Here is a 23091-nt window from a genome sequence, read left to right as displayed (position 1 = left end):
AACCAGAGCCCGGACTTGAACCCGATCGAATATCTCTGGACAGACCTGAAAGTAGCTGTGCAGCGATCCTCCCCATCCAACCTGACAGAGCTTGAGAGGATCTGCAGAGAAGAATGGGAGAAACTCCCCAAATACAGGTGTGCCAAGCTTGTGGCGTCATACCCAAGAAGACTCGAGGCTGTAATCGCTGCCAAAGGTGCTTCAACACCTGTCTTATGTAAACGTGATTTTTCCGTTCTTTCTTTTTAATACATTTGCAAAATTTTCTAAAAACTTGGTTTTGCTTTGTAATTATGGGGTATTGTGTGTAGATTGATGAGGGGACAAAATGATTTAATCAATTTTAGAATAAGGCTGTAACGTAACAAAATGTGGAAAAAGTCAAGGGCTCTGAATACTTTTCCGAATGCACTGGTGAAAAACTGAAATTAGGATGCAAAAAGAGCCAATATAGGCTGATTGAAGGCCAGGCACAGCAAGTGATGCCAGCACACTGTTCTCAGTGCACTGGCCCATTATCAGATCTATGTAGATGTTATGCACATCTAAATCTACATCTCAAATGGAAGACACAAGTCATCCTCCAAGCAGGAATATGGAGGAAAGACCTCCCAATTGACACTGGCAGGCTGCAGGCAGGTTCTCTACACTGCTGTTGGAATAGACAATATGAACCATATCCCCATATCTATTTAGGGTTTGTCTGAATATCCGTGCATCAATGATTCATTTAATTATCTTGCCTGAGAGCTAAAGACTTGTCCTCCATTCCTTAAACATGATTTACAAGCTTAGGGAGGGAGGGAGCACAGAGAAAGGGTAATATTGGCCGGGTAGATCTCCTTGACAGGGCTCACCGTAAAGAGATACAGGACTGAGAGGTGAACCACCGCAATTAATGTTTGCTTAGCATTTTAGTCATTTAGCAGACACTCTTATCCAGAGCAACTTACAGGAGCAATTAGGGTTAAGTGCCTTGCTCAAGGGCACATCGACAGATTTTTCACCTAGTCAGCTCAGGGATTAGAACCAGCGACCTTTCAGTTACTGGCACAACGCTCTTAACCACTAAGCCACCTGCCGCCCCAAAGCTTTGCGTTGAGGTTGTAAGGCAGAGTAGCGTACCATTGTCCCTCGCCCTGAGCGGTGGCTCCACCCTGTTCTCTCCCTGGGTGTTTGCACAGGCCTTTAAATAAGCTGTGTTCATTAGCTCAGCCTTCAGAGCAGAGCCGACAGAAATATAACTTGGCTCTGTGCTCACCTTGTGACAGAATGACGACCTAGCTAATCAAAGGCCTCACTGAACAAAGCTGGCTAGCTACGCTCAGAGCTGTTTACTGAGCTCTGGTTGGAACAGGGAGTCAGAAAGTGAGTTGGATGAATCCCAAATGGCAGCCTTTTCCCATATATAGTGCACTACTTTTGACCAATGCCCATAGGGAGACCCATAGGGGCTCTGGTCAAAAGTAGTGCACTACATAGGGAATAGGGTGCCATTTGTGTGCGTGATGAGTCCAGTTGAACACCTTGTTCTGTATTAGGGGTAGTACATGGTCATATCGGTCATCCATTTCCTGCTTCGTTATTGTTTGGAATCAGACAGTCCATTAAATGGTTAATCCAGATAGACTAGAACCCGAGCTACTGAACCACTAGTGCTGTTTGAAGGGGACACGTAGCTCAGTCCTTTATATGTAGATCTGTAGAATGACCATCCTTAATCACTCAGACTGACTATCCACATTGAAATCAACCTCTATTCCAGGGTTCCCCAACTGGAGGCCCAAGGGGGGAATTTGATTTGGCCCCTCAAGTTCTCTGAGCGAAACCAAATAGTGCATTTTTTTTGTTGTTGGGACATAAAATACTACAAACACCAGCAAATCAGCTCCAATTGATTTTAATGTTTGGATATTAGTTCCAAAGTATTCCCACACCATAATAGAGAGGTCTGTAGCTCAGCTGGTAGAGCACGGCGCTTGGTCCTCTGTAGCTCAGCTGGTAGAGCACGGTGCTTGTTAACGCCAGGGTAGTGGGTTTGATCCCCGGGACCACCCATACGTAAAAATGTATGCGCACATGACTGTAAGTCGCTTTTGGATAAAAGCGTCTGCTAAAATGGCATATTATTGTTATATGCGATCGCATACAAATGTCAGCAAGGTTTGAAATTATGTTTTAGCCAAATATTATAATTTGTTTGGGCTTCTTGCGGTCAATTTGAAGCCTACAAATTATTAGTGATTATGTTCTGGCCCTGACCATCGGCTCAGGAAGGAATTGGCCCACGGCTGAACCTAGCTGATGATCCCTGCTCTATTCTATCCTTCTTGAATAAATATGGTACATTTAATTGAGATGCAGCCTAGTGTATGTGTTTACAATTCCCATCAAACATTGATTACACACACACACACACACACAAAAACAAAATGCTTGGTTGAAAGTTTGTACTCAATTTTAATTTACAAATGCACGTTACCCCAATATAATCGTATATAAAAAAAAAAAAAGCTAGTCTAGCTAAAAGAGAAAATGCTGCCCAGCAACATTCATACCAAAACAAATATTCATGGCAATATTGTCATCAAATTTGTCTTTTTTTTTTTACATAAAATATTTTTCTTATTGAATTCTGCCATTATTTTCAATTTAGTGTGATCTTCCGTTCAACAATACAGCAACACTGCACAGCATGTTGAAGAGAATGGTTTCAATACGCCCGTATTCGCTATTGTTTCTCTTACGTCGTAGTGCAAAATAACATCTTTGAACGGTGCTCCCCCATGCAAAACATTTCTATCATGCTGCTTTTTAAATCCAAGTCGTAGAAAAATTAAGAATACAAAACAAAAAAACGATTGAAAAGATGCTTCAGAGGTCTTGTTGATAAAGAAAAGGCCTGTTTGGTGACTAATACTGCTAGCCTGAGGTACAGAAGTCTACGGCAGCGCTCCGAACGGCACCCTAAATTTTATACACCTTTATTTAACCAGGTAAGCCAGTTGAGAACAAGTTCTCATTTACAACTGCGACCTGGCCAAGATAAAGCAAAGCAGTGTGATTAAAAAACAACAACACAGGCTCTTTTTGACCAGGCTCTGATCAAAAAGAACTGCACTATATAGGGAACAGGGTGCCATTTGGGACTCACTCTATAGCAGACATTGGAACAGACAACGTTGACTCCTCTGGCCAAACACATCATCTTCATCACAACATCAGAATCCGCTGTTGTTTCAGAGAAGACAATCCTATGGGAAGACAATTCCCCATGAAGCTGGATAATTACTCAGGTCTGTCAACAGCAACAAACACAATCAGTGTCTTTCCATACATTCCGATACCCGCTGACTGAGTCTGACACCTCCGGAGACGGGAGACAACATGCCTCGCTCTGCTCTAGCTAGTTCATTTAGCATCCAACGCCCAGACAGACAGAACAACAGGCATTCCATCTTTCTGTCCAGGTTTTAGAGAAAGGCTCAACTTTGATTTAGCGGTGGTCGGGTGACGCCATGTGAAAAGTCTGGAGTTTAATCACATTGAGGTGCATGATCGTCTGAGCTGTCTAGTCTGGGCCACTCCTTAGCGTGAGCACACCTCTGCCCGCCTGCGTCCCCAAATGGCACCCTATTTCTTATATTAGTGCACTACTTTTTGACCAGGGGCCATAGGGTTCTAGTGCACTGTATAGGGAGCCATTTGGGACCCTGTCTGGGTCTCTGACTGACGGGCTGGTGTGAGGCCTGTAGGACTGTGGAACTATGGGTAAATAAATACAGGTGACTGACTGTATCTCACTCAGGCCTGAAACTTAACTTGAGATCATGCAAAGCTCCCACTGGTGTCAACACCTACACGACTTGCGGCAAAAAAAAAAAATCTGGGTTAAGCATTCTGATCTTAAATTAGGATTGGACACAAAGCCTATCCTACCTCCTTGTATTTGACTCTTGAGATTTATAGTCTCTTTTTCTACCCAAAAGAGCTCAAAGCAGAAGTAAAGCCATTCGATTAGGACACAAACCCCCAAAAACATTTTTTACAACGTGTGCATATCTGACGCCGACAGACGCATACACAATAGAACAGGCGTACATCATTCTGATTAACTTTAAACATGTAGTGAATGTACTGACGATCCTAAATTCCACCCGAATGTTAGCTATGTCACCAAACATTTAAGGAATTTTAACAAGAGCTCATCAAAGAAAAAAAGCTACTAGACTTTATTACACATCATCTTAACTACTGAATAGTTTATTTTTGTGACTAAACACAACAGGTCTCTTTAGACATGTTCCCTAGACCTGAACCTCTAAAAAGCTCATGAGAACCAATCTGAACGCACAAAAAAAAAGACAACAGTGAAATCTCTCTGACAGTTTATATCATCTCCGGGGCGGAAAGAGGAAGATACTCCAGCACAGTTGAGAAGCAGTGGCGAGCTATCGATCAATCAACACCCTGGTTGTGTCCCAAATGTCACCCTAGTCCCCATAGGGGCCCTGGTCAAAAGTAGTGCACTATATAGGGGATAGGGTGTTGTTTTTGGGACGTATCATATCCCCGCCCTCTTCTCACTGGCCGTTGTTGTTACACGCCCCATTGTTGTTGTTGATGTTGTTGTTGTTGTTGTGGGCGGGGCTGGCCCCCTCTGCGCCAGGCGCTTGGACGTTGTCGGCCAGGTTGTGGGCGTGTTCCAGGAAGAGGTCCTTGAGAACAGACAGCTCCTTGCTGAGCAGCTTGATTTTAGCTTCCAGTCTTTCGTTCTCCTCCTTCAGCTCGTTGACGCGTTGCTGCGTGTCCTGGGCCTTCTGCTTAGACCGCATCCTGCTCTTCTTAACCGCCAGGTTGTTCCGCTCCCGTCGCTGACGGTACTCGTCGCTGTCCTTGTCCCCTGACGTCTTCTTCATCTTGCTGGGCGGGGTGGCCTTGCCTCCTCCTCCTCCTCCGGCTGGGGTCACAGGGACTAACTGGGGCTGGGGAACCTGCTGTAAGCCTCCTCCCGGTGGGTCTGAGAGCGTGGTTGTAGCTGCTGCTGGTACGCTAGCTTGGTCCTGGATCACACGAACGCTCCCCCTGTTCTGGTGTGTGGTTATCTTCTGCTGTGTCTGCCTGCTCATTTGGTTTGGATCCGCTGACCACTAGTCTCACTGCGCGTCCGCTATGACTGGCCTGCTGGTTGGGTGACACTCTGGACGAATGGGTTGGTGTCTGGATCCACTGGCCTCCTGGACGAATGGGTTGGTGTCTGGATCCACTGGCCTCCTGGACGAATGGGTTGGTGTCTGGATGCACTGGCCTCCTCCTGTAGACTGGAGTCTGGAGGAGGGAAGGTCAGGATGAATATGTTAGTCTAGTCTTTCACTTTCCGGAAGGTACGAAACACTTGTTGATAGGGATCACTTATTAAATAGGCTACACATAGTGACAGCTAAGAACATTCGTGAGTGGAAACAAGGTAATGGCGGCAGGTAGCTTAGTGGGTAAGAGCGTTGTGCCAGTAACCGAAAGGTCGCTGGTTCTAATCCCCGAGCCGACTAGGTGAAAAGTCTGTCGATGTGCCCTTAAGCAAGGTACTTAACCCTAAAAAATGCTCCTGTAAGTCGCTCTGGATAAGAGCGTCTGCTAAATGACTAAAATGTAAAAATGTAATGTATAGACTATGAGCTTTTAGTCAGATCTACTTGAGTCAGGGAAACAGCAGGACTCAACCTCAGTCGCCTGGTTAAATAAAGGTGAAAAAAAAAAAAAGTCACAGTCATATAATTTACAGTAATCTTGATTTAACCAGAAATAAAAAAGTATTGTGTAATTGTTCTGCTGCTCGATTAAGATCTAAGGTCCATACATGTTAAGAGAAGAGATGAAGAGGTGCTAGATCCTCTCTATTTGCCGGTTTAAGTGCAAGTCTATGGGCCAAATGTCCCCTCCCCTTCAGAAATTCGAAAGATGCGAACACCTGCGAAATCGTGATTCGTCCAAATAACCAGTGAGGAAAAATCCAAGCACTGCTACTATTGCTGCTCGTTTGCTATTGTCCCATTTATGTTTACATAGTCCGTCCAACAGAGATGACTTTTATTGTCAACACGTGATGGGATTTATTACGAAAACAAGCTACATTGTTACAAAAAAAAACATATTTAGAATATGTAGATAAATAATATTGTGCATTTCATATTGAAATGAAAACGTATATGGAACTTTCAATGTAAACAGATCTGAGACCAAGGTGGTGGGTCTCTGGTTATGCCCCCCCTCCCTCAACTTGTATTAACTCACCCACCAAACATTTAGCTATTAACACGACCATATGTTATTCTCCTTGAGGGAAAGGGAAAAATCCTAGCTAAGGTTAGTCTGCTAAGGTCACACAGGGAGTTGTAATGTACCTAGTCGACTGTGTTTGACCACATCTCTCTCCCCCAGTCCGTTCAGATGCCCGCAGGTTAACGTTAGTGTTGCCTGTGATTGCATCATCGCATACCCCCCCCCATACATGGCAGATACTCTTTGTGCCACTGGAGAGGGGAACTCCGTAGTCAGGCAGTGGTAAGCAAAACGGCGGTTTTAGGAGAACATTGTGCCGGCGAATTCACTAAACACTAACACACACACAACGTTTGACGTGAGACTAACTAGTTAGCTAGCTAGAATGTTTGTGGAAATACACAAAAAACTAGAGTGAGTGATTTTGGCAATGGCAGGAGGCGTGGAGCTTGGCTTGCTAACGTTAGTTTGTTTAGCTAGCTAGGCAACTGGCTAACACTAGCTAGCTGCATTTCCCACAACCGAAAATAACACCGACTAACGTCAAAACCACACGTTGGACGCCCATCACTATATAATTGTAACATTGTTAACTAAACAGCGGTGTGATAAACCAAACAGAAGTGTTATTTTAAGCGTCGCCTGTGCCTGGACACAGTTGTTGTGTAACTTAGCACCAGCGACGTCCAGCTTGTGGATTCCGTTTAGCCTAGCCTAGCTAGCTACCTTTTCCTCAGAAGACGACTTGAAAACATACCAAATCAACCACGTACCTTGTCTGCTTTTACGTATCGTCAATTGCCCAACAATTTATAAAAAAGTTTGGGAGTATTGTCCGTTTTTCGTTGACCATATAAGTTAGCTGGAGCTGCTCGAAGTATTGCGAAATGTGTTTGACCATGTAGGGAAATGTACCAGCCGAGCCGATCCACCCTGGCGGTGAGGAAGGGTGACGCAATAAACTGCCTGACTGATAGGTGGAACAACCAATGGGAGAACGGTGCTGCACTTGGGGATAGTTATTTATGTAACATGAAAATATTGTCATTGAGTTCACACAACGGATTACTTCATTGCTAGTGACCCATTCAGGAGAGAGGCGCAAATTCCAACAGTTGACACGAGTTCTTTTAAATTAGTTAAATTATTTTTAAAATACTTCAATATACAAAATGGTATGTTTGGAAACATAGATGATAGCTTTTTCAATACAAAGTTCTTTCTCTCTCTCTCGCTCTCGCTCTCACTCGCTCTCCTTCCTGTTCAGTACATTCCTGTGAACAAAAGACCATAAAAGTATATTTTTTTAAACAAACTTATCAAATAGAGGGAGTTATTAGTTTGGCTAATATGATTGGTCATAAATGGTAGACCCACATGGGACTATTTGTATTTGTATTTATTAGAGATCCCCATTAGTTCATGCCAAGGCAGCAGCTACTCTTCCTGGGGTTTATTATGGATCCCCATTAGTTCCTGCCAAGGCAGCAGCTACTCTTCCTGGGGTTTATTATGGATCCCCATTAGTTCCTGCCAAGGCAGCAGCTACTCTTCCTGGGGTTTATTATGGATCCCCATTAGTTCCTGCCAAGGCAGCAGCTACTCTTCCTGGGGTTTATTATGGATCCCCATTAGTTCCTGCCAAGGCAGCAGCTACTCTTCCTGGGGTTTATTATGGATCCCCATTAGTTCCTGCCAAGGCAGCAGCTACTCTTCCTGGGGTTTATTATGAATCCCCATTAGTTCCTGCCAAGGCAGCAGATACTCTTCCTGGGGTTTATTATGGATCCCCATTAGTTCCTGCCAAGGCAGCAGCTACTCTTCCTGGGGTTTATTATGGATCCCCATTAGTTCCTGCCAAGGCAGCAGCTACTCTTCCTGGGGTTTATTATGGATCCCCATTAGTTCCTGCCAAGGCAGCAGCTACTCTTCCTGGGGTTTATTATGGATCCCCATTAGTTCCTGCCAAGGCAGCAGCTACTCTTCCTGGGGTTTATTATGGATCCCCATTAGTTCCTGCCAAGGCAGCAGCTACTCTTCCTGGGGTTTATTATGGATCCCCATTAGTTCCTGCCAAGGCAGCAGCTACTCTTCCTGGGGTTTATTATGGATCCCCATTAGTTCCTGCCAAGGCAGCAGCTACTCTTCCTGGGGTTTATTATGGATCCCCATTAGTTCCTGCCAAGGCAGCAGCTACTCTTCCTGGGGTTTATTATGGATCCCCATTAGTTCCTGCCAAGGCAGCTGCTACTCTTCCTGGGGTTTATTATGGATCCCCATTAGTTCCTGCCAAGGCAGCAGCTACTCTTCCTGGGGTTTATTATGGATCCCCATTAGTTCCTGCCAACTCAGCTGCTACTCTTCCTGGGGTTTATTATGGATCCCCATTAGTTCCTGCCAAGGCAGCAGCTACTCTTCCTGGGGTTTATTATGGATCCCCATTAGTTCCTGCCAAGGCAGCAGCTACTCTTCCTGGGGTTTATTATGGATCCCCATTAGTTCCTGCCAAGGCAGCAGCTACTCTTCCTGGGGTTTATTATGGATCCCCATTAGTTCCTGCCAAGGCAGCAGCTACTCTTCCTGGGGTTTATTATGGATCCCCATTAGTTCCTGCCAAGGCAGCAGCTACTCTTCCTGGGGTTTATTATGGATCCCCATTAGTTCCTGCCAAGGCAGCAGCTACTCTTCCTGGGGTTTATTATGGATCCCCATTAGTTCCTGCCAAGGCAGCAGTTACTCTTCCTGGGGTTTGATATGGATCCACATTAGTTCCTGCCAAGGCAGCAGCTACTCTTCCTGGGGTTTATTAAGGATCCCCGTTAGTTCCTGCCAAGGCAGCAGCTACTCTTCCTGGGGTTTATTATGGATCCCCGTTAGTTCCTGCCAAGGCAGCAGCTACTCTTCCTGGGGTTTATTATGGATCCCCATTAGTTCCTACCAAGGCAGCAGCTACTCTTCCTGGGGTTTATTATGGATCCCCATTAGTTCCTGCCAAGGCAGCAGCTACTCTTCCTGGGGTTTATTATGGATCCCCATTAGTTCCTGCCAAGGCAGCAGTTACTCTTCCTGGGGTTTATTATGGATCCCCATTAGTTCCTGCCAAGGCAGCAGCTACTCTTCCTGGGGTCCAAACACAGTAAGGCACTTACATCACACACAAAACAAGAGATAAAACAGTACATCATATAACATTATTACACCACTACATATCTACAATACAAAATGTATAATACCACCATACAATAATATCACAATGTATGTGTGTAGAGTGCGTGTGCTAGCGCTTGTGTGTGTATGCATGTGTCTGTACCTGTGTGTGTCTCTTCACAGTCCCCGTTGTTCCATAAGGTGTATTTTTACCTGTTTTAAAAAAATCTGATTCTACTGCTTGCATCAGTTACCTGATGTGGAATAGAGTTCCATGAAGTCATGGCTCTATGTAGTACTGTGCGCCTCCCATAGTCTGTTCTGGACTTGGGGATTGTGAAGAGACCTCTGGTAGCATGTCTTGTGGGGTATGCATGGGGGTCCGAGCTGTGTGCTAGTAGTTTAAAACAGACCGCTCGGTACATTCAGCTTGTCAACACTTACAAAAACAAGCAGTGATGAAGTCAATCTCTCCTCCACTCTGAGCCAGGAGAGACTGACATGCATATCATTAATGTTAGCTCCCCGTGTACTTTTAAGTGCCAGCCGTGCTGCCCTGTTCTGAGCCAACTGCAATTTTCCTAAGTCCTTCTTTGTGGCACCTGACCACACGACTGAACAGTAGTCCAGGTGCGACAAAACTTGGGCCTGTAGGGCCTGCCTTGTTGATAGTGTTGTTAAGAATGCAGAGTAGCGCTTTATTATGGACAGACTTCTCCCAATCTTAGCTACTGTTGTATCAATATGTTTTGACCATGACAATTTACAATCCAGGGTTACTCCAAACAGTTTAGTCACCTCAACTTGCTCAGTTTCCACATTATTCATTACAAGATTTAGTTGAGGTTTAGGGTTTAGTGAATGATTTGTGCCAAGTACAATGCTTTTAGTTTTGGAAATATTTAGGACTAACTTATTCCTTGCCACCCATTCTGAAACTAACTGCAACTCTTTTTTAAGTGTTGCAGTCATTTCAGTCGCTGTAGTAGCTGACGTGTATACTAGTGTTGAGGCATCTGCATACATAGACACACTGGCTTTACTCAAAGCCAGTGGCATGTCGTTAGTAAAGTTTGAAAAAAGTAAGGGGCCTAGACAGCTGCCCTGGGGAATTCCTGATTCTACCTGGATTATGTTGGAGAGGCTTCCATTAAAGATCACCCTCTGTGTTCTGTTAGACAGGAAACTCTTTATCCACAATATAGCAGGGGGTGTAAAGCCATAACACATACGTATTTCCAGCAGCAGACTTTGATCGATAATGTCAAAAGCTTCACTGAAGTTTAACAAAACAGCCCCCACAATCTATTTATCATCAATTTCTCTCAGCCGATCATCAGTCATTTGTGTAAGTGCTGTGATTGTTGAATGTCCTTCCCAATAAGCGTGCTGAAAGTCTGTTGTCAATTTCTTTACTGTAAAAGAGCATTGTATCTGGTCAAACACAATTTGACTATTGCCATCTTCACCTGCAAAAATCCTTGTAAATCAATACTATAGCATATCTCAACATTATAATATAATATAATATTTAGCAGATGCTTTTATCCAAAGCGACTTACAGTCTTGTGTGCATACATTTTTACGTATGGGTGGTCCCGTGGATCGAACCCACTACCCTGGCGTTACAAGCTCCATGCTCTACCAATTGAGCTACAGAGGACCACATTATTATTATTATTATTATTATTATTATTATTATTATTATTATTATTATTATTATTATTATTATTATTATTATTATTATATTATAGAATATCTCTATGTAACAGACCACTAGGTGGTGCTCGACTATGTCACCACTTGAATGAATAAGGAGCCAAGGGGAACTCCAAAACATAAGCCTTCAATTGAATGAAGATAACAGAAATGGGATTCATAGTTCAAAATCAATAAGGTTTTATTAATGTGTCACATCTAATTATACATACAGTACGAGTCAAAAGAGGGGCGGCAGGTAGCTTAGTGGGTAAGAGCGTTGTGCCAGTAACCGAAAGGTCGCTGCTTCTAATCCCCGAGCCGGCTAGGTGAAAAATCTGTCGATATGCCCTTGAGCAAGCCACTTAACCCTAATTGCTCCTGTAAGTCGCTCTGGATAAGAGCGTCTGCTAAATGACAAAAAAAAAGTTTGGACACACCTACTCATTCAAGGGTTTTTATTTTATTTTCTATGTTGTAGAATAATAGTGAAGACATCAAAACTATGAAATAACACATATGAAATCATGTAGTAACCAAAAAAGTGCTAAACAAATCAAAATATATTTTAGATTTGAGATTCTTCAAAGTAGCCACCCTTTGCCTTGATGACAGCTTTGCACACTCTTGGTATTCTCTCAACCAGCTTCATGAGGTAGTCACCTGGAATGCATTTAAATTAACATGTGTGCCTTGTTAAATGTTAATTTGTGGAATTTTTTTCCTTCTTAATGTGTTTGAGCCAATCAGTTGTGTTGTGACAAGGTATGGGTGGTATACAGAAGATAGCCATATTTGGTAAAATACCAAGTCCATATTATGGCAAGAACAGCTCAAATAAGCAAAGAGAAACGACAGTCCATCATTACTTTAAGAGATAAAGGTCAGTCAATCCGCAAAATATTCTTCAAGTGCAGTCGCAAAAACCATCAAGCGCTATGATGAAACTGGCTCTCATGAGTGCTGCCACAGGAATGGAAGACCCAGAGTTACCTCTGCTGCAGAGGATAAGTTCATTAGAATTACCAGCCTCAGAAATTGCAGCTCAAATAAATGCTTCACCGAGTTCAAGTAACAGACACATCTCAACATCAACTGTTCAGAGGGGACTGTGTGAATCAGGCCTTCATGGTCGAATTGCTGCAAAGAAACCACTACTAAAGGACACCAATAAGAAGATGAGACTTGCTTTGGCCAAGAAACACGAGCAATGGACATTAGACCAGTGGAAATTTGTCCTTTGGTCTGGAGTCCAAATTTGAGATTTTTGGTTCCAACCGCTGTGTCTTTGTGAGACGCAGAGTAGGTGAACGGATGATCTCCGTATGTGTGGTTCCCACCGTGAAGAATGGAGGAGGTGGTGTGATGGTGTGGGGTGCTTTTCTGGTGAGACTGTCTGTGATTTATTTAGAATTCAAGGCACACTTAACCAGCATAGCTACCACAGCATTCTGCAGCGATACACCATCCCATCTGGTTTGCGCTTAGTGGGACAATCATTTGTTTTTCAACAGAACAATGACCCAACACACCTCCAGGCTGTGTAAGGGCTATTTTACCAAGAAGGAGAGTGATGGAGTGCTGCATCAGATGTGGTCCTCTGTAGCTCAGCTGGTAGAGCACGGCGCTTGTAACGCCAGGGTAGTGGGTTCGATCCCCGGGACCACCCATACACAAAAATGTATGCACGCATGACTGTAAGTCGCTTTGGATAAAAGCGTCTGCTAAATGGCATATTATTATATTATTATGACCTGGCCTCCACAATCTCCCGACCTCAACCCAATTGAGATGGTTTGGGATGAGTCGGACGGCAGAGTTAAGGAAAAGCAGCCAACAAGTGCTCAGCATATGTGGGAACTCCTTCAAGACTGTTAGAAAAGCATTTCAGGTGAAGCTGGTTGAAAGAATGCCAAGAGTGTGCAAAGCTGTCATCAAGGCAAAGGGTGACTACTTTGAAGAATCTAAAATATAAAATATATTTTGATTTGTTTAGCACGTTTTTGGTTACTACATGATTCCATATGTGTTATTTCATAGTTCTGATGTCTTCACTATTATTCTACAATGTAGAAAATAGTAGAAATAAACAAAAACCCTTGAATGAGTAGGTGTGTCCAAACCTTTGACTGGTACGGTATTTATCTTTCTTTCTCTCTCCTTCCATTCTCTCTCTCTCGCTTAGTGAACCTCTTGCACCTGGTATTCCATTTGTGTCATCAGTGACAAGGGCCGCCATGGAAATCGAGTCACCAACAGCATCGATGGATCCAAAGTTTAAGGATGGTATTGTCGTCCGTGCTGGTGAAACATTTGTTATCGGGGCAGATATTCTGGGGACCCCACTCCCCAGAGTCAAATGGTTAAAAGATGGAAAAGAAATCGATAAAACGGCCCCAAGAATGGAGGTCATAAAAACCTTTGAACGCACCGTTCTAACAGTCATAGATTGTATCAGAATAGATGGTGGACAGTTCGTCCTGAGTCTCAGCAATGTGGCTGGAAAGAAAGACATACCTGTCAATGTTAAGGTTCTTGATAGACCTGGTCCACCTGATGGTCCAATGAAGATAACTGGTGTGACTGCAGAGAAAGCCACGCTTCACTGGAGTCATCCGTTACAAGATGGCGGCGCCAGTGTTTCCCATTACATCATTGAGAAGAGGGTAACCAACCGCATGTCATGGACTGTAGTCCAACCGGAAACCCAAGCTGTCAGCTACAAAGTGACTAAACTCGCACCTGGCACTGAGTACATCTTCAGAGTTAAGGCGGTGAATAAGTTTGGCACCGGTGAACCTCTTGAATCAGACCCGGTTACTGCACGTTGTCCTTTCAAGCCGCCCAGGGCTCCCTCCACACCTGAAGCGAGTGCTGTAACAAGCGACTCAATGGTCCTTACATGGAATCGGCCGGAAGACGATGGTGGCTCAGAAATCGATGGCTATGTAGTTGAAAAACGTGATAAAGACGGTGTTAGATGGACAAAGTGTAACAAGAGAAGACTTAATGATATCCGGTTCAGATGCACCGGACTCACCGAGGGGCATTCCTATGAGTTCAGAGTATCCGCTGAGAATTCTGCTGGTGTGGGAGTGCCAAGTGAACCAACAGGATATATCAAAGCTTGCGATCCCTTATATCCTCCAGGTCCTCCTTACAACCCTAGGGTGACAGACCACTCAACCACAACTGTTTCCCTGTCATGGACAAAACCCATCTATGATGGTGGAGCAGCCGTCAAAGGATACGCTGTTGAGATGAAGGAAGTAACGGACGAAGAGTGGACGACCTGTACGCCGCCAACTGGTGTAGAAGAAACAAACTTCACTGTGAAAAGACTGAAGGAAAACGGAGAATACAACTTCCACATCTGTGCAATTAACACTGAAGGAGTCGGGGATCCAGCTGATGTCCCGGGGACTATAGTTACGACTGAAAGACTTGAGGCCCCTGAGATTGAACTAGATTCAGACCTCAGGAAAATGGTGTCAGTTCGGGCGTGCGCAACGCTGCGTCTGTTTGTCCCATTCAGAGGAAGACCTGAACCTGGAGTCAAGTGGTCCAAGATGGAAGGTCCTCTTACTGAGCGTGCACACATTGAGGTCACGAGCTCCTACACAGTCCTTGTCATCCACACCGTCAACAGACTTGACACTGGCAAGTATGTGTTGACTCTTGAGAACGTCAGCGGTATGAAGTCTGCTTTCATTAATGTCAGTGTGTTGGACTCGCCAAGTGCCCCTGAGTGCTTTGAAGTCAAGGACATTACTAGAGATTCTGTGTCACTATCCTGGGAGCCTCCACTGATTGACGGCGGAGCTAAGATCACACATTACATTGTGGAGAAGAGAGAAGCTCAAAGACGGGCCTTTACCAGTGTTTCAGATAACTGTGGAAGAAATAGAATGAAGATTGACAACCTTATAGAGGGCGGACTTTACTATTTCCGTGTGCTAGCTGTTAATGAGCTTGGTGTGGGTTTGCCAGCTGAAACACCAGAACCAATCAAGGTATCACAAGCTCCTTCGCCTCCTGGTAAAGTTGCTGTTGTAGCTGTCACTCACGACAGTGTGAGTCTGTCATGGGAAAAGCCTGATGATGATGGTGGTAGCAGAATCAAATGCTACACAGTGGAAATGCAAACCAAGAGCGATGACAAATGGACTGTGTGTACTGAGATAAGGGGATTGGTATCAACTATCGATGGACTCTTAACAGGCGAGGAATATTCATTTAGGATTAGTGCAGTCAATGAAACAGGCAAGAGCGAACCTAAGCTACTGGCAGAGGCTGTCGTAGTAAAGGACAACACAGTGGAACCCGTCATAGATCTGATGTGCAACACATTCAGTGTCAAGGCAGGAGATGATCTGAAGATCGATGTTCCATTTAGAGGCAGACCTGAACCTGACGTTTCATGGAAGAAAGATGGTGCTGAATTGAAGGAGACAACCAGGGTTAGCGTTCTAACATCTAATAACTCATCAAAAATCACTATCAGAAACACAACCAGGGAGGAATCCGGGAACTATGAGATCACCTTAACCAACACAGTTGGCAGAAAATCAGCGGTAATAGCTGTTATCATCTTGGATAAACCTGGCCCACCAGGTGCAATCGAGGTAGATGAAGTGAGCGCTGACTATATTTCACTGTCTTGGGATCCCCCACGCTACGATGGAGGATGTCCCATCGGCAACTACGTTGTAGAGAAGAGAGATACTACCACTACAACATGGAAGACTGTTTCAGCCACAGTTGCCAGAACATCTATTAAAGTTCCTCGCTTGACACAAGGCACTGAATATCAATTCCGAATTGCAGCTGAAAACCGCTACGGCATGAGCCATGCTGTGGAATCTGATCCAGTTGTTGCACAGTACCCCTTCAAGACACCTGGCCCTCCCACTACCCTCCAAGTTGCCCAAGCTACAAAGTCCTTCATGTTGGTTAAATGGAATGAACCAGCCAGTGACGGTGGAAGTCCAATCATCGGTTATCACCTGGAAATGAAGGACTATAGCAGTATTCGCTGGACAAAGACTAACAGAGGACGTCTCATCGCTGAAACAGAATTTAAAGTGAATGGCATTGAAGAAAGCTTGCGGTATGAATTCCGTGTTTCTGCTGAGAATATTGCCGGCGTTGGACCTTGCACCAAAGCTTCCGATCCCGTAGCCGCAAGAGATCCATGTGATCCTCCTGCTAACCTTACAGTCACAGACATCACAAGAACTTCAGTTTCTCTTACTTGGTCCAAGCCAGAGAATGACGGTGGAGCCAAGGTGACTGGCTACATTGTTGAACGCAGGGAGCTTCCGGATGGATGTTGGCTAAAGTGCAATTTCACCAATCTCCAGGAAACACGCTTCGAAATTATAGAACTTACAGAAGACGTACAATATGAATTCCATGTTATCGCGAAGAACTCAGCTGGAGTACTCAGTGAGCCATCACAATGCACAGGTGCCATCACAGTCAAGGATGACGTGGTTCTACCTCGCATTGTCTTGGATAACAAGTATAAGAAATTGGTCATTGTCAAAGCTGGAGATGTTCTGAGAATCGATGCAGATGTTTCTGGGTGCCCGCGTCCAGTCATTTCATGGTCAAAGGATGGTGAAAGGATTGAGGCCAAGGCAAGAATAGAGATCACTTCAACACACGGCACCAACACATTACTAGTCAGAGACACTATCCGAAGAGACTCTGGACAGTACATTGTAACAGTACAGAACATTGCTGGTACCAGGTCCTTGTCTGTAAACTGTAAGGTTCTGGACCGCCCTGGACCATCCTCTGGGCCATTGGGTGTCACCGGTCTGACAGCAGAGAAATGCACTTTGACCTGGGGACCACCTCAAGAAAACGGTGGTGCAGAAATTATGCACTATATAGTTGAGAAATGTGAAACCAGCCGTGTCACCTGGACTTCAGCACATGAAGACATGAAGGCTACAACATGCAAGGTCACCAATCTGCGTAAAGGAAAAGAATACATCTTCAGAGTAAGGGCAGTGAATGAATATGGAGAAGGTGAAGCCTTGGAGAGTGAGCCAACCATGGCCACAGATCCATTCACTGTCCCTGCTGCACCGACAGATGTTGAAATCACCAGTATAACAAGTGAGACGATGACAATCTGTTGGAAAAGACCCGAGTCCGATGGAGGAAGCAGCATTTCTGGCTACGTTATTGAGAAACGAGAGAAATCTGGATTGCGCTGGGTACAGGTGAACACGAAGCCTGTGTATGACCTTAGGGTCAAGGCATCCAATCTCTGTGAGGGGTGTGAGTATGAGTACAGAGTCTATGCAGAAAATGCTGCAGGCTTGAGTCCCCCAAGTATTCCTTGCCAACTGACAAAAGCGGAGGATCCACAATTCCTGCCATCGCCACCAGCTAAACCCAAAGTCATTGACTCAACCAAGACTTCTGTAACTCTTTCATGGAATAAGCCATTGTTTGATGGGGGAGCTGCTGTAACAGGATACTGTGTTGAATGTAAGAGAACGGATGAAGAGGACTGGTGCGTCGGTGTTTCAAACACAGAGAACACTGAATTCACTGTCGTTGGATTGACATCAGGAGCAGAATACATATTTGTTGTCAAATCCATCAACAAGATTGGTGTCAGTGAGCCAAGCCCTCCCACTGATCCACAAGTAGCTGAGGACAGAGAAGAGGAACCACAGTTTAATATCAGCAATGAGATGCGAAAGACTCTTCTCGTAAAGGACGGCGGTTCATTCACCTTAACTGTGCCATTCAGGGGCAAGCCTGTTCCTAATGTTATGTGGGACAAGGCAGATGTTGACCTGAGAGTGAGGGCCAGTATTCATACCACTGATACCGTCACGTCTATCACAGTGGAACAAGCAACAAGAGACGACTCTGGAAAATATACGGTGACTTTACGAAACGCTGCTGGAAAAGTCACATGTACATTAAACGTCAGGGTTCTTGACTCTCCTGGCCCGCCATGCCGTGTTGGGGTCAAGGATGTCACCAAGAGCTCTGCAACAGTTACATGGGATACCCCAGAAAACGAAGGCGGCGCTGCGGTCACAAACTACCTTGTTGATATTCGTGAGGTGAGCAACAAGGGATGGACCAGAGTCACAGATTCATGTCCTCGTCTGACCTACAGAGTGTCAGACCTACAAGAGGGAGGAGTGTACTACTTCAGAGTCACTGGTGAAAACGAGTATGGAGTCGGCGTACCATCTGAGACCAAAGATGGAACAAATATTACAGACAGGAGTGACACGAAGCCACTGGCCAAGCCAGTAAATGACAACACAATGGAACCCGTCATAGATCTAATGAGCCACTCATACAGTGTCAAGGCAGGAGATGATCTGAAGATTGATGTTCCATTCAAGGGAAGACCTGAACCTGAGGTTTCATGGAAGAAAGATGGTGCTGAATTGAAGGAGACAACCAGGGTTAGCGTTCTAACATCTAATAACTCATCAAAAATCACTATCAGAAACACAACCAGGGAGGAATCCGGGAACTATGAGATCACCTTAACCAACACAGTTGGCAGAAAATCAGCGGTAATAGCTGTTATCATCTTGGATAAACCTGGCCCACCAGGTGCAATCAAGGTCGATGAAGTGAGCGCTGACTATATTTCACTGTCTTGGGATCCCCCACGCTACGATGGAGGATGTCCCATCAGCAACTACGTTGTAGAGAAGAGAGATACTACCACTACAACCTGGAAGACTGTTTCAGCCACAGTTGCCAGAACATCTATTAAAGTTCCTCGCTTGACACAAGGCACTGAATATCAATTCCGAATTGCAGCTGAAAACCGCTACGGCATGAGCCATGCTGTGGAATCTGATCCAGTTGTTGCACAGTACCCCTTCAAGACACCTGGCCCTCCCACAACCCTCCAAGTTGCCCAAGCTACAAAGTCCTTCATGTTGGTTACATGGAATGAACCAGCCAGTGACGGTGGAAGTCCAATCATCGGTTATCACCTGGAAATGAAGGACTATAGCAGTATTCGCTGGACAAGGACTAACAGAGGACGTCTCATCGCTGAAACAGAATTTAAAGTGAATGGCATTGAAGAAAGCTTGCGGTATGAATTCCGTGTTTCTGCTGAGAATATTGCCGGCGTTGGACCTTGCACCAAAGCTTCCGATCCCGTAGCTGCAAGAGATCCATGTGATCCTCCTGCTAACCTTACAGTCACAGACATCACAAGAACTTCAGTTTCTCTTACTTGGTCCAAGCCAGAGAATGACGGTGGAGCCAAGGTGACTGGCTACATTGTTGAACGCAGGGAGCTTCCGGATGGATGTTGGCTAAAGTGCAATTTCACCAATGTCCAGGAAACATGCTTCGAAATTATAGAACTTACGGAAGACGTACAATATGAATTCCATGTTATCGCGAAGAACTCAGCTGGAGTACTCAGTGAGCCATCACAATGCACAGGTGCCATCACAGTCAAGGATGACGTGGTTCTACCTCGCATTGTCTTGGATAACAAGTATAAGAAATTGGTCATTGTCAAAGCTGGAGATGTTCTGAGAATCGATGCAGATATTTCTGGGTGTCCGCGTCCAGTCATTTCATGGTCAAAGGATGGTGAAAGGATTGAGGCCAAGGCAAGAATAGAGATCACTTCAACACACGGCACCAACACATTACTAGTCAGAGACACTATCCGAAGAGACTCTGGCCAGTACATTGTAACAGTACAGAACATTGCTGGTACCAGGTCCTTGTCTGTCAACTGTAAGGTTCTGGACCGCCCTGGACCATCCTCTGGGCCATTGGGTGTCACCGGTCTGACAGCAGAGAAATGCACTTTGACCTGGGGACCACCTCAAGAAAACGGTGGTGCAGAAATTATGCACTATATAGTTGAGAAATGTGAAACCAGCCGTGTCACCTGGACTTCAGTACATGAAGACATGAAGGCTACAACATGCAAGGTCACCAATCTGCGTAAAGGAAAAGAATACATCTTCAGAGTAAGGGCAGTGAATGAATATGGAGAAGGTGAAGCCTTGGAGAGTGAGCCAACCATGGCCACAGATCCATTCACTGTCCCTGCTGCACCGACAGATGTTGAAATCACCAGTATAACAAGTGAGACGATGACAATCTGTTGGAAAAGACCTGAGTCCGATGGAGGAAGCAGCATTTCTGGCTACGTTATTGAGAAACGAGAGAAATCTGGATTGCGCTGGGTACAGGTGAACACGAAGCCTGTGTATGACCTTAGGGTCAAGGCATCCAATCTCTGTGAGGGGTGTGAGTATGAGTACAGAGTCTATGCAGAAAATGCTGCAGGCTTGAGTCCCCCAAGTATTCCTTGCCAACTGACAAAAGCGGAGGATCCACAATTCCTGCCATCGCCACCAGCTAAACCCAAAGTCATTGACTCAACCAAGACTTCTGTAACTCTTTCATGGAATAAGCCATTGTTTGATGGGGGAGCATCTGTAACGGGATACTGTGTTGAATGTAAGAGAACGGATGAAGAGGACTGGTGCGTCGGTGTTTCAAACACAGAGAACACTGAATTCACTGTCGTTGGATTGACATCTGGAGCAGAATACATATTTGTTGTCAAATCCATCAACAAGATTGGTGTCAGTGAGGCAAGTCCTCCTACTGATCCACAAGTAGCTGAGGACAGAGAAGAGGAACCACAGTTTAATATCAGCAATGAGATGCGAAAGACTCTTCTCGTAAAGGACGGCGGTTCATTCACCTTAACTGTGCCATTCAGGGGCAAGCCTGTTCCTAACGTTATGTGGGACAAGGCAGATGTTGACCTGAGAGTGAGGGCCAGTATTCATACCACTGATACCGTCACGTCTATCACAGTGGAACAAGCAACAAGAGACGACTCTGGAAAATATACGGTGACTTTACAAAACGCTGCTGGAAAAGTCACATGTACATTAAACGTCAGGGTTCTTGACTCTCCTGGCCCGCCATGCCGTGTTGGGGTCAAGGATGTTACCAAGAGCTCTGCAACAGTTACATGGGATACCCCAGAAAACGAAGGCGGCGCTGCGGTCACAAACTACCTTGTTGATATTCGTGAGGTGAGCAACAAGGGATGGACCAGAGTCACAGATTCATGTCCTCGTCTGACCTACAGAGTGTCAGACCTACAAGAGGGAGGAGTGTACTACTTCAGAGTCAGTGGTGAAAACGAGTATGGAGTCGGCCTGTCAGCTGAGACCAAATATGGAGCAATGATTACAGGTATACTAGAACTGAAAGTCCAAATGTAAGCTTTCAAATATTTGTTTAATATTTCATTTTAGTGTGTTATTTAAAAAACGGTAGTTTCTTCTCGATTTCAGAAAAACCCAGCCCGCCACCAACCATCGAAGTCACCGAGATCACCAAGGAAAGTGTCTCACTTGCATGGGTCAAGCCTGAGAATGACGGCGGTAGCAGAATCACCAGTTATCGAGTCGATGCTCTTGAGAAGGGTCAGGATAAATGGGTGAAGTGTGGCGTCACCAAGAGCGTCCATTTTGTGGTGTACGACCTGAAGGAAGCTACTGAATACTTATTCAGAGTTCGTGCTGAAAACCACGCTGGATTCAGTGACCCTACAGAAATGGCTCTCCCTGTGTTAGTTAAAGGGCAACTCGGTGAGTTGTTGCCCAGCCCTACATTTACAGTTACTAAGGGTAGAGAATTGCAGAGCATAACCCAAGAGAGGTAGTTTACTGCATTCATAACCCAAGAGAGGTAGTTTACTGCATTCATAACCCAAGAGAGGTAGTTTACTGCATTCATAACCCAAGAGAGGTAGTTTACTGCATTCATAACCCAAGAGAGGTAGTTTACTACATTCTTTGTGTGAATCTGGAAAACGAATTCTTACATGTAGATTGTTTCATTTTGATCTGATACCCTCAATTAAATAATAAGTCTTCATTTGTCCCCCCCTTTTTCTGTCTTTCAACAGAACCTCCTGAGATTAACATGAACAAGTTCCCTGACAATATGGTCTACGTCAGAGCAGGATCAAACCTGAAATGCGAGATCCCACTTACCGGAAAACCTGTGCCAAAGATTTATCTTTCAAAGGCTGATGTTGTGTTGAAGTCAACGATGAGATTCAACTCTGAAGTAACTCCCGAATATCTTATCATCAATCTTCGTGAGAGCGCTGCTACTGATTCAGGAAGGTACGACATCTGTGCCTCCAACTCCAGTGGAGCCTGCAGGTCTTTTGTGAACATTGTGGTCCTGGATAGACCCAGCGCCCCAGTTGGTCCTGTTGGAATGTCTGAGGTGACGGAGGACAGTGTGAGTCTGACGTGGCTTCCTCCTCATTATGACGGTGGAAGCCCCGTCACAAACTACATAATACTGAAACGAGAAACAACAAGCGCCGACTGGACTGAAGTCTCCTCAGTTGTTGTGAAATGCACAATGAAAATCATGAAGCTCATAACAGGACTGGAGTACCAGTTCAGAATCAGGGCTGAAAATCGCTACGGCATCAGTGAATACATCGACTCTCCAATCGTCAGAGTGGATCTCAACTACAGTAAGTTTTACGCTACTCTATTCATGTTTTGTGTTTGTATTTTATATACAGTACCAGTCAAAAGTTTGGACACACCTACACATTCCAGGGATTTTCTTTATTTTTACTATTTTCTACATTGTAGAATAATAGTGAAGACATCAAAACTAGGAAATAACACATATGACAGGAATCATGTAGTAACCAAACAAGTGTTAAACAAATCAAAATATATTTTAGATTTTAGATTCTTCAAAGTAGCCACCATTTGCCTTCATGACAGCTTTGCACACTCTTGGCATTCTCTCAACCAGCTTCATGAGGTAGTCACCTGGAATGCATTCCAATTAACAGCTGTGCCTTGTTAAAAGTTAACTTGTGGAATTTCTTTCCTTCTTAATGTGTTTGAGCCAATCAGTTGTGTTGTGACA

At 44.7% G+C, this 23091-nt stretch overlaps 2 protein-coding genes across 2 annotated transcripts; one reads left to right on the top strand and one right to left on the bottom strand.

Moving 5' to 3' along the window:
• Window positions 1-2440: 2440 nt before the first annotated feature.
• Window positions 2441-5322, bottom strand: cebpg (CCAAT enhancer binding protein gamma). The gene has a single exon (XM_084189640.1). The coding sequence runs from the start codon at window positions 5127-5129 to the stop codon at window positions 4584-4586; it is 546 nt and encodes a 181-aa protein (XP_084045766.1). The 5' UTR covers window positions 5130-5322; the 3' UTR covers window positions 2441-4583.
• A 9062-nt stretch (window positions 5323-14384) lies between these two features.
• LOC311114382 (titin-like) lies at window positions 14385-22681 on the top strand (the record flags this gene model as incomplete). The annotated part of the gene is made up of 4 exons (XM_084189638.1): window positions 14385-15099; window positions 18943-21375; window positions 21477-21773; window positions 22094-22681. Coding segments are annotated over 4 exons (4033 nt in total), but the record flags the coding sequence as incomplete, so codon positions are not given.
• Window positions 22682-23091: the final 410 nt, after the last annotated feature.

Source organism: Coregonus lavaretus, assembly GCF_964263955.1.
Source record: "Coregonus lavaretus genome assembly, contig: HAP1_SCAFFOLD_4181, whole genome shotgun sequence".
Lineage (NCBI taxonomy): Eukaryota > Metazoa > Chordata > Actinopteri > Salmoniformes > Salmonidae > Coregonus > Coregonus lavaretus.
The sequence above is the reverse complement of the archived record's forward strand: the minus strand, read 5'-3'. Positions and strand labels throughout refer to the sequence as shown.

What these genes read in the sequence shown, in the direction of transcription:
- cebpg (XM_084189640.1), bottom strand. Translation starts at nt 5,129, where the DNA reads ATGAGCAGGCAGACACAGCAGAAGATAACCACACACCAGAACAGGGGG.